Raw genomic sequence first — 13,119 nt, forward strand, 5'->3', positions numbered from 1 at the left:
ATACCCGACTTGAACCTAATTTTTTTTTACCCAAAGCAAAAACGAGTTGACCCGTGACTCGACCTGTGTTTTTTGCGGGTCAACCCGACCCGACTTGCGACCTAACCCAAATCTGAACTTGAACCATTTTTTTAATCTTTTTTTTTGGTAAAAAAAAAAAATTTTAGACAATATTGGTTTAATTGTTTGTTGTGAGCTTTAAGGAAACAATTGAGACATTTACATAACTGCATGCAAACTAATTGAAAGATCAATGAATGAATATTCTGTAATGAGTAAAGATTTTTAGATATCAAATAGCAAAGTACATGCCAAGATAATTTGGTTACAGTATAGTTAAAAACATAGATTTAAAATTATAGACATGTGTGGGAAACATTCACAAGTGTGAAAATAGTGAAGCTAAAGTATCAAATTAGCATAAATTATGAACGCTTAGATCTATTTTTAACAATTTATGTCCAAAATAAATGGATTTTCAAAATTAATTATGATATTTCCTAGAGTGTGTGTTGCTCAACAATGATATGATATTCATAACAGAGACCATGTATAAATAAGTAAACAATCAAACTTTAATGTATATCTCAAATTGAAATAGAGTGCCAACCACAATTGATAATAGATTATAAAATTAATTTTCAAGATTGTAAATTTATTATATGTTTTTATTCTTTGTCAAATTTGTTATCTAATAAGTCATTTGTAATTTTGTTTTATATTTTGGGATGTTGATATTGTATAGAAATAAAACTTGTGTATTTATTTTACTTATCTTTGTGTTATTTTGTTTTAGATAGCGATGTTAGGATTTGTATAATTTTAAAATTATTGAATAAATATTAATAAGTTTAACTGAGTTCATTCTTGATATACGTGGTGAATTCTAGATAATGCATTTTACATCATGTAATTTGTTGTATGGCTTTCCAAATGGCAAATACATGTTATTTTCTTTATAAAAAAATTCATGTGAAAAATATGGGTCAACTCGACCCGACCCAACTTGCAACCCAATCGACCCGAACCCGTTTTTAACCCGCTTAAAATGACCCGCAACGCGCTTGACTCACAACCCAATTGACCCGACTCAAACCCGACCCAACCTGTCTGTTTTGCCATGTCTAATTTGGACCACTGGATGACTTCTTTAGAAAGCAGAAATCCTTTTATATACATTTTTTAATCCTTTTTTCTTTTGCGTGTGGTGTTACACATAGAACATCCTAACTCTAATTAACTTTGGAAAACCAATTATTAAATTACAATATTAACCTTCTCTTAATTATGCAGACACTCCTGGAGTTCCAGTTACATTCATCTTGATGATGCCAATGCTGTGAAATTAAGCATAAAAGTTCTCTTGTAATAGTTTTCTTGGCGTGTTTAATTAATTGTTGAGGCAGGAAGTTTTAATGTATCATATAAAATTTCCCATAAAAAGCAAATTAATGTGTCCTAATGTTAAGCATTATATAAAATGCAGGAATAGAAAAATCACAAAACTGAGTTCTAAAGGAGTAAACTAGAGCATCCTACAAATGTAATTAAAACTTGTCTGTGTAGCATCTTAAGGGGCACGTAGTTTCTCTTTCTAATGAATACAGTGTCTGAAAGTTAGAAAGCATATTTACGTCGATGAGGCTTATATTTAAGTTGTCCCATCTTAGTTGAAGAAGAAGAAGCATTAGCATTTTCCTTTGCAACATACAGGGACTCAGTAGTAATTGGCAGCATTGACAATAGCAGATGAAGAAGAAGCATTAACATTAGAGTCTCCAGTACCCTTGTCCTTGTCATGTTATCTGTGTATCATACAAGGCTAATAGCTTTCGCAAGTCATAACAGCCAGGACTTCGTTTCAGTTTACAATTGCTGGAATCAATGCCATGGCCGGATGTATGTGCGAGTATAAGAAGTTTCTATGACTTAGACAGTTGGGTATGTTTTAAAAATAATTGGGTATGTTCAAAGCTTAAACCCATAATATTTTGTTGGAAGGCCCAAGCCCATGCTCTAGAATTTTCCTTGACTGACATGGGAATTTTTGGCAGCAAACAAAACCCACAATCATCTCGTATTTCCTTAGCAAACTAGTCAGCCGCACCTTCCCTTCTTTTGCAGAAAATACACAGCAACTTGCGGCATCAATGGGAAAGGAAATTCCTTTGTTTTTGTCTTTCCCTTTTCACTCTAATCGTCCTTGGCTACTTTCTTTTTAAGAGGCTTCGTTTGAAAGTTCATAAGGGAATTAAATGAAATGATAACAAAGGAATAGATAAAAATGAAATGGATTTAAGTAAGGGAAAGCAGTAGAAAAGAAATGAATGGTATGAAATTAAGAAATATTGTTTGCATGTTTTAAAATAAAGGAATGCAAATAAATGAAATGTAAGCAATCTTGTTTAAGAGTAACATAGAGGGAAATGAATGAAATTATTTTATGACAATATTATTATTAGACCCCTATTTTAAAATAAATGGTTGAATATATAAGGGTGTTTTGGGAGTTTTAGTAAAAAAATCATTAAATTTAATTCTATTTCCTCCAATTTCTCCCAATTTCGGAGGAATGAAAATTTAAGATTTTAAATAGGAGTGTGCACAAAACCGAGAAACCAAAAAAACTAGCCGAATTATTGCCAAAATTTCAGTTCGGTTTCGGTTTTCATTTCTTACGAACTGAAATTTTCGGTTTTGATTTTAGTGGCAGGTTTATATTTTATATATATATATAATGTCTTGGGCCTTGCAATGCTAACATTGGGCCTTTTTTATTTTTATAAACATTGGGCCTCTAGCTATTTAAAACCCACTAACCCATTAGATTAACTAATTAACATTAAACTAATTAAGTTAAGCATAAACTATTTGAAAATAAATAAATAACTCTACCTACCCCACATTCAGTCCCTTTCACACACACCCCTCTATCACTCCCTCTCACACATAGCCTCCATCACTCCCTCACACACACACTGGCCTCCATCAGTCCACATCTGCCACTGGCCTCCATCAGTCCACATCTGCCACTGGCCTCCACACTCTAGCCTCCATGGCTACTCCACATGCTGACCTCTTCGTTTCTCACGGTATGATTCTTCTCTTTTCTTTCTCCGTCTCTGTTTCTAATATATATCAACTTTGTTCTTGCTTCGTTTCCAGTAGTCTCTGTCTCAACCAAAACCGACTGAAAATAATCAAAACCTAAATAAATTGATTCTCAATTATTTCGATCGGTTTCGGTTGAGAATTTCACATATCGAAATTTTTGTTTCAGTTGGCAAAACACAAGAAAACCGACTGAATGGAATGGAACCAATTACACCCCTAGTTTTAAATAGAGAGAAATGAGTGTTCCCTCTTATCCATTCCATTCCCCCCCTCCCCCCCACTTAAACTCCCAAATAAGGGCATGGAATTTTCATTCCCTCTGTTAAAACTACCAAACAAGGGGAGGAAAGAATATTCTAAAATTATTATATTCATTCCTTTCTATTTCATTCTCTTCTCCCAAATGAGGGCTAAGACAATCAAATTCTGTAGATATGAGATTAGTTAAAAAAATAAAAAACAGATATTACTTTGATACTTTTTCTCTTCTATCTTTTACTTAAAATTTTCTCTTGGGCATTTGTGACGAGTTCGAAACTTTCTTTGTGAGTGCACATTAACAGAGTTGTCATTGTATCCTGGAGAGCGATCGCCTGAGCCATTTGCACCAATTCATTGGAGGCAAAATAGCTTCTTAAGGATAGCGAATTTAGTTTCATGCCTCAACAATAAGTTTTTCCTTAATCCTTAATTTTATATGCCTTTACAATTGTCTATTTAGCTTATAAGTTACTCTCAACATATCTTGTTTTACTATTATATTATTGATACTGATTTAACTTTGCATGTCAATTAATCTTGGCAATTCTCCAAACTATATTTCCAACAACACGACCCAAAAAATTTTTATCATTCAAATCTTTTGGGGTCTCACTGAATTTTAATCATCTTTCAAACAAAGCAAATCGTTTATCAAATCAAAAAAATCTTTTATCAAATCAAAAACAAGAAAAATATTACATTAGGTGTAACTTGACAATGAGGTTGTTGTTATTGATCTAATCACAACTTTTGCCCAATATGCTATCACCAAATTAAAAGAAGTATTTTATATAATATTCACATGACTTGACTTTGGTGTTCCAAAATTAATGCATTTATTGTGAAACTTTCTCTTAGACACCATTCATAAATCTAGGCCCAAAGTTGAACCACTATAAATTTTGTGTTCCTTGTATAATTGTTTTTTTAAAGAAACTTATATTTCTATCTCTATTTCATATTATAAAACTATTATTATTTAGTTACACATGAAATAAATAGGCCTCAAGTTATTATTTGGTTCAATCTCAAAAAAAGAAGAAGTTATTATTTGGTTACACAAAATAAATAGGTGTCAAAACTTATTCTATCTCAACAACCGCTGAATTAAGCAAACACAGCGTCCAATATTGCCCAGTCAGAGTTGATTCAGTGAGGGCACAAGCCATGAGGTGGAGCAGTGAGATGATTGATTACTTTTGACCTTTTTAAGTTTTTTACTCTCGGGAGAAATACAAAATAGTATCAACACTTGCTATTTTACAAGAAAAAACATTCTTTGTTTCTTTTTCTTTTTCTTTTTTCTGGTTCAAAAAAGAGGCGGGGCTTTATTTTTATTAATATAAAGAGCACTATTACAAAAACTTAGCCCATAGAGAGGTGGCTATATATATAGGATGTGATTTGTTTGAGTGAAATAGGTAAACCCGCCTGGTTTGAAATTCCAAGCGGCTGCAATCTAACAAAATGATAAATCTTCAACAAAAAAGCAACTTTTAATAAAAATAATACATAACTACTCATCATGAAGCCAATGAAGCAACTTAGTTCCCGAGAGGGGTAAAAGAAAGAAGCAATAGATTAGTCGCTGTTTAGGTAGAAAGAGAGGGTTTTGTTTAGTCGCTGTTTAGGTTTCTTGCGGCTGTTTTGGAAGGGAGGAGGCGTGGAAGAAGAGCTAGAAGGGGAGAAAGAAGCGCGAGAGTGCAAAAGAAAATTCTAATTTTTTTTGTTTTTGTTTATATATGTAACCTGCTCTACTGGTAATCAGTATCCATTCAAATTCCAGTAATCCGTATCCACTCAAATTAAATGAATGGTTAAGATTAGAACACCAATAAATTAATGGATTAGATTAAGTTGGTATCGTACCCCCTAAAAAAAAGAGGGGGTACGATAGAATGACTCTTTTAATTAAATCCAACTATATTGTTGTATTGAATTTAATTATTATCAAAAAAAATAATATTTGTGTTTAATTGATCAATACATTCATGTGTACAAATTTAATGAATCCCTAAAATGCTACACCTAACGAACTAAACCTAAATTTTTCCCTCAAGGAGAAATTATTGTTTTAGGTCAAGCTATGAATGTTTTTATGCTCTCAAACCAAAGCCATAGATAGTCATTAATTTACATATTTCCGCCATTAATGCTAATAGAGACAGAATATGTAGTATGATAGAAATCCGAAAAGAAAAATCAGAACAAGAAGCTTTTTTTTTTTTTCTAGAAAACTGCCTTCAAGTTTCAACATGAGTGGGCTTCAGTAAAACAAGATTGAAGCTAGAGTATTTAGAATTGCTCTTTAGTAAACATAACTGAAGCTAAAGTATTTAAACAAGCTCGATGGAGCAAGCTGAACATGTAACCGGTGTAGCCAAGTAGGTTGGCTTGTCATCCCCGGCCATTATGACAACAATCTTTGGCTCGGTATCCACCACCATGTTCATGGGCATTGCTTGGTTCTCTTCGCCTTCACCGGATGACCCAGAGGCTTGTTTCCTGCTTGAGCACGCTAGAATAACCAATGCCACGAAAATGAGTATCAACATTATGGCCAAACCACCAAAGAGGTAAGGTATTGGAGACTTCCAAAGCTGGAGTCTGGTCACTGGTGATGGTGATGGTGTGAATGAACATGAAGGCCTCATCTCCCTCTCTCTCTCTCTCTCTCTCTCTCTCTTATGTAAGTGCAATGGAACTCTCTCTCTTAAATCCTTTTGGTGTTGAAGTGCACTGGGATATGAGTTTGGTGGTTCATGAATATATACATGGAAGTTAAATTGTTTGTGACTTTGTACTATATGATTTAGGACATTTTAATTTAGTTATTTTCCACAATGCCCTCAAGTCTTGAGAGGGAAGATTCTTGGTTTTTCTTTTTAAGATACCTAGCTAATAACTGACCTAATAAAAATTTGACCCGGATGAGCATTTTATTTTCTAAAAAGTTACTTCCATAATGTGTGGTTGTGCAATAGAATGAGAGGTTAGTCTTTCATGAATTTATGAAGGGGAAATTTGAATGGCTTGGGCTTTTTTGATCATTAGGGAATCTTTAATTACGACAACATGGCCATGGTACATGAGATGAGAGGAAGATTCTATAATTGTGCTGTTACGGATGCCTTTTACTTCATAATGTCCACATTCACTTTCTTGAATTGGGGCTTTGCAAATCGCAAGTGCCATATATTTTATTTGATTAAATCAAAGCAAATCTTTCCCCTTTTTTTGATCTGATATTAATTAATCCCAAACAGTTCCTTTGTGTCTACAGAGTTTTTGTTAGTGTCTTCCACAGACAGTGTATGTGAAATTGAAGGAGAGGTTGGTAATTCATTAACACTAATAGAGAGAGATTGGATTATTTTTTTCCATGTGGGGTTAGAACTTTTTTTTCTTTTCCGCCTTAAGCTAGGAGAGGAGGAGAGGAGGTGCAAATCCTAAACGTGTAAGTTAGGGACATCAAGACATACCAATTGACCCAACGGTTGTTTGAGTGGAAGATTCCTTTTTATGCTTTGGCATATGCTTAATACTTAAATTATATATCAAAAGTAACATGATGAGAGGAAGTCTCATAATTATTTTATTATAAATGATGAAATTGTCTGATATCTTGGTTTCTTTGGTTATGATTAGTGCACCACTGGATCTTACTTCACGCCAAATAGTCTCTTAAAAGATTACGTACTTCTAGAAAAGTTTATCTTTATTCATTTCATTCTTTTTCATGACGTTTAGAATATAATCTCTAGTCATGATGTAACAGTAGCAATAGGTGTGAATCATGTGATCATATTCATACCGAACGGCCATGGATTCATTGCTACAGTTTGGATGACATATCCTAGAGACAATGCAAGGAGTGTTCTTTAGCTAGTGACACATCCATGCATGTCGATGCTTGCCAAACAGTAATTAATTATGAGCTGTAATATAACACAAGCTTGTGCATAAAAGCACATCTGGAAGTATGAGGATTGAGATAGAGTAGTCCTTTAGGTGAAATAAATGGTTTAGGATTGCCTTATTAGTCATTTTGTGCTTGTTCACTATAATATTATATGCTCAATTTACTTTTGTATTCAGTGGTAGAGCCAAAAAAAAAAATTTTCAAGGAGCCAAGCTAATATATATATATTAAATATATTTTAATTTAATGAGCTATGTATGATATAAGAGTAATTAGAGGGAGGTTATTATTTAAAATTTATGCCCAATTTTTTTTTATACCAAAAAATACAAGAAGGGAGGATTTTTGAAAAGTCGAGGGGCCATGCCCCCCCCCCCACCCCCCAAGCCTCCTTACTCCTCCCCTGTTTGTATTATCATTTTTGTTAGAGTTAATTGATGGAAAAATTACATGTTTGTATCGCATACAAAACATACGCAGCGGAAAAATAACGAATCTACTTCATTCATAAATGTTAACATATACTATGTAAGTTTCAGAATTTAAGACAGTGTACCTTGGTGCGGTGAATTTCAAAAACGAAGATCAAAATCACTTGGAAACACTTTTAATCTTCACTCCAATTCCACTAATGCCCAAAAAGTGTGGTCTCTCAATTAGTTTTACAAGGGAGAATGTCAAAGTGTCTAACACTTTTTACACACCATTTCACAATAGTGTTATTTTTTACACATACAAAATTCTGTATATTTCTCCCTTTTTATCAAACTGATTATCTAATTGGGCTGGACTTTTGGGCCTTTCCAATTGGGCTTAAGTGTGTGGCTTGGAGTGGGAACAATGGGGACCAATAAGACACTAGCTCCAATGGGCCTTGAATTTTTCTGTCAACTCTTGACAAGTTCAAAATTACCATTAACTATATTTAATATCACTATATAAATATAGTTGCACTCTAGGCCTTATTTATAAATTATATCCCAAGACTTTATTGTACATGCAACATCTTCATAAAATATTCATAGTAACACAAAGTCATAAATGTAGATTGTTACTTTGAAGATTACTACATCTTAATTTCATGAATACCCGGTTTAATCCTTCAAGTTATTCATCATATATTTATGAAATTCAATTCCATAAATATATACATTAGTAATTCCTTACTAAAGTGGTTATGCCTAACACTCTGAATAACTGAACCCTTTAAAATTATCTCAAGGGAATATTTTGTGTCTCCATTAAGAGACTATGAATTCCATCTTGAGAATATATGTTCCATCGACACTAAATGTGATTGCCCAACATATTGAGGTTGTGATCATTTCTTTAGACATCACTCTTGATATATCAAAGCAACCTACACTTCATGATCATGTCCATTATCCTCTCAGGATTAAGAGTTCATGTAAATAGAAGTCGTGAGTTTATTATTTATTTGACAGTCGTTAGAAGAATAATAAATCTCACACCGGTCCAGTTCAATATGTTTTAACTCTTAAAACATATCAACATACCAACTAGAAATCTCCATTTCCATGATCAAGACAAATCATTTTAGTTGGTATGTTATAGTCTTTGCAGATGAAATGCCCTATTTCATCACCAACTACAAACTAAAATTCTGAGTTTACAAAGAACTTGTGATTTATATCTTCTGTGAATAAATCACATACTATGCATCTCATAGACTATATAATAATGTCTCAATATTCATGTTACCATTATTTTTAGATAATAATAAAACAACTTTATTAACCACAACATTAAGTCATACATAGCATCATACAATATGATTTAAGGTTATTGTAAGGTTATTAGCATAATGGCATACATAGCATCATGCAATCAGTTACGTAAGGTTATTTGAGTCATGCTCGATCGCAATTGATTAACCACGTACAAATAATCAAGTCTTAGCTTATGTCCTCTTAATTAATTCAGTAACAAACCATCTATTAATTTTCGAATGCCTAAATCAACGACACACATTTCTCAAAAAGGAAATAAAAATTCAAGGACACTATCCATTGAGCTAGAGTCAATTTGGTGGAGTGTCATGAAAGTAAAGAAGTCTTCATCTTTGTAAGTCCAATTGCTAGGATCACTGCCCTTAAATTTTGAAAATTCCATCTTAATGAATCTTGGTTGATAATGAGCATGAAAAAACTTTTCCTTTAGATTTTGCAGTATTAATTGAGAATTGCCAAGGATTCTTTGATTGATCTCATGAATGGTGTTCTTGATTGCCTCCATGGATTGTTGGTGAGTTGCAGTAGATTTTGTTGTCAAATCATCAGCTTTGATATCAATAATAAAAAAACACTCTTGGAGTTAGTTGATAAGAGTTGTAATTAGGAGCTGAGTGGTGAGTGGCAGTGTTACCTATCAAGATTAGTTAGTGGCATTTAGTTAGTTGTTGTGTTGATGTCATTAGCTATTGTGCTAATGTCAGGGCAGTTAGTTAGCTTAGCTAGTAGTTATTTAGTTGTTATATGGAGTCAAGAATCAAGTTAGTTAAGAGGGTGGAATTGTAATAGTATAAAGGGGGGGGGGGATGCATAACAAAGAATTGCATTTTCATTCCTATCTTCTCTCTAATCCTCATCTCTAACTCTCATCTATCTCAACTATCCTAAGAAACCCAATTCTCTAATGTTCTACCTTTCCTCTAGTTTACTCAATTCAATCAATTTCTTTAAGAGTTACTAAATCTGATCAAATTGGTATTAGAGCCAATTCTATCACTATGGCAAAAACTCAATCTTCTTCTTTCCTTAACGGAAAATTCAATGCTCTGTCATTGATAATGGAGCAACATGACCAGGAGTTTCGTATAGTCCATTTGAAGCTGGATGTAGTCACAAGTATGTTGCAGGCCCTATCAGAGACAATGCAGGGTATGACAGAAGTTGGTAATGGTTGGCAACTGAGATCTCCATCATCCCCTTCAAGAACTTCATCTCCAATGGTGACCAATCAACAAGATTCTCCTTTGACTGCGATTTCTAAGGCTGCGAGATTGGAGTTCCTGAGGATTAAGGGTGAGAATCCATTAGGTTGGGTGTACAAGGCCAACCAATTTTTCCATTTGTACAATACCCCAGTCAACCAGAAGATATTGTTAGCCTCATATCATATGGAAGATGAGGCCTTGATTTGGTTTCAAGATATAGAGGAGGCTAGTCTTTTTACAAGTTGGGAGGCTTTTGTTAGAGCATTGCATGTGAGGTTTGGTTCTTCTTCCTATGATGATCCTATGGAAACTCTAACAAAATTGAAGCAAGTGGGGTCTATATTTGCTTACAAGGGATAGTTTGAGGCTTTGTCCAATCCAATTAAGGAATTATCTGGGAAGCACAAACTCAGTTGTTTCTTGAATGGATTGAGGGATGAAATTAGATTGCCAATTAGAATGTTGAATCCCCAAAATCTAAACTCAACTTTTGGTCTTGCCAAAATACAAGAATAATATCTTCTTACTTGCAAGAAGAATGTCAAACCATGGGGTGACATGTCCAAGCCTTCAATTCTAGGTCCCCCACCAATCAAGAATGACTTAAAGACTACCAAACTTCTTGTGCAGAAGCTTACTGCTATGCAAGTTGAGGATTGAAAGAAGAAGGGGTAATGCTTCTATTGTGAGGATAAATGGCATGTGGGACATCAATGCAAGAATCCAAAGATCTTCCTTATTGAAGGGTTCCAGCAGAACAGCCAGGGAAGTGAGCAAGAGGTGCCTAAGGAAGAAGGGATAGTGGTGAATGGTGCTTTAACAAATTTGCAGCAACAGATGGCAGGGTGTGCAGAAATCACTCTCTATGCCTTCCTTGGAAGTCCTTCTCCAGGTATAATGAGAGTATGGGGTAGAATTATTCATCAAGATGTGCTTATCTTGATTGATAGTGGTAGTATTCACAATTTCTTGGATGTTTCTACATGGTCATCCTTGAAATTTCAATTGTCAACTTAGGAAAGTTTCACTGTTAAGGTGGCTAATGGAGAAGTGCTTAGAACACAAGGTGTTTGCCATAAGGTTAATCTCAAAATTCAGGGTCAAGATTTGCAGATGTTGCAATCCACATTTGGTTGGCTATTCTGCAGATGATATTGCTTCTTTTTTCCTAATTTCCTTTCCCTGTTCTTCTTGGCTGGACATTCTTAAGGATAGTTATGCTTATGATCATGAGTATCAACAGTTGTTTGATGCTTTGGCTGTTGAAGGTTCTACCCCTGCTGGTTTCACTCTTCATAATTGGATACTTTTTTATAAGGGTCGTGTTTTCCTCAGTCACAGTTCACCGTTGAAGCCTCTAGTGTTGTAGCATGTACACAATTCTCCTTTTGGTGGTCACTCTGGTTACTTGAAGACCCTCCATAAGGTTAGGCAGGATTTCTTTTGAAAAGGTATGGTTAGGGATGTTAAATCCCATGTCCAATGCTGTGAGGTTTGCCAAAGGGTCAAGGTGAGCACTTCTAAGTCTACTGGTCTATTACAGCCCCTTCCTAATCCCAACAGACCTTGGCCTGATATTAGTATGGACTTTATTGAGGGCTTACCTAAGTCTCATGGTTATGAAGTGATATTTGTGGTAGTTGACAGATTGAACAAATTTGTCCATTTCATTCCTCTCTCTCTCATCCTTACACAATTGCAAAGGTAGCTGCAGTTTTTATGAAAAATGTGTTTAAACTCCATGGTATGCCTAAGACTATTGTGAGCGATAGAGACACAATTTTCACAGTTCATTTTTGGCAAGAGTTGTTCAAGTTGCAGGGTACTAAATTAGCTATGTCTTTAGCTTACCACCCCCAATCTAATGGCCAAACTAAAGTGGTGAATAGGAGCCTAGAGCAATACTTGAGAGGCTTTGTTGGTGACAAACCTAGTGCTTAGGCCGATTGGCTTCACTTGACTGAGTAATGGTTTAACACCAATTTCCATACTTCAACCAAGCTGACCCCATTTGAGGCTCTTTATGGCATCTCTCCTCCCAGGTTGTTGGACTATTGTCCTGGTGCTACCCAAGTGGTAGTTGTGGACCAATTACTGCAGAACAGACAGGACCTCATTTCCTTGCTTAAACAGAATTTGGTTTCTGCTCAAGCTAGAATGAAATTTCAGGCTGATCTACATAGAGTTGAAAAAAGTTTTAATGTTGGTGATTGGGTTTATTTGAAGCTCCAGCCTTATAGGTAGCATTCATTGAGGCTTAAGGAATTCAATAAGCTTTCTCCTAGGTACTATGGGCCCTTCCAAATTGTGCAGAAGGTTGGTCAGGTGGCTTTTAGACATGGTTTGCCTACTGATTGCTCCATCCATCTAGTTTTTCTGTGTCATGCTTGAAACTTAAGTTGGGTTCAAATGTGGTTCCAGTCCCAACTCTTCCTCTTGTTACTTCAGTTGGTGTCCTTAATCCTAAACCAGTTGCACTCCTTCAACACAGGTCTAAGCAGCTAAGATCTAGGACTATCACTAAAGTATTGGTTCAGTGGTATGGTCAATCTCCAAAGGATGCTACTTGGGAGTCACTCTACAACCTGCAACAACAGTTTCCTCACCTTGTGGACAAGGTTTTGTGACCATTGGGGGGCAATGGATAGACCTTGTGGGCAAGGACTTTTTTAAGGGGTATGGAATTGATAAGAGTTGTAATTAGGGGCTAAGTGGTGAATGGCAGTGTTACCTATCAAGATTAGTTAGTGGCAGTTAGTTAGTTGTTGTGTTGATGTCATTAGCTATTGTGCTGATGTCATGGCAGTTAGTTAGCTTAGTTGGTAGTTAGTTAGTTTTTATATGGAGTCAAGAATCAAGTTAGTCA

At 34.9% G+C, this 13,119-nt stretch overlaps 1 protein-coding gene across 1 annotated transcript; it reads left to right on the plus strand.

The window, feature by feature from the left end:
* The first annotated feature begins 11,728 nt into the window (after positions 1 to 11,728).
* LOC142630594 (uncharacterized) lies at positions 11,729 to 12,880 on the plus strand. Its single transcript, XM_075804614.1, has 3 exons — positions 11,729 to 11,763; positions 12,296 to 12,493; positions 12,625 to 12,880. The coding sequence occupies exons 1-3, from the start codon at positions 11,729 to 11,731 to the stop codon at positions 12,878 to 12,880; spliced, it is 489 nt and encodes a 162-aa protein (XP_075660729.1).
* Positions 12,881 to 13,119: the final 239 nt, after the last annotated feature.

This window comes from Castanea sativa, chromosome 1, assembly GCF_040712315.1.
Source record: "Castanea sativa cultivar Marrone di Chiusa Pesio chromosome 1, ASM4071231v1".
NCBI lineage: Eukaryota > Viridiplantae > Streptophyta > Magnoliopsida > Fagales > Fagaceae > Castanea > Castanea sativa.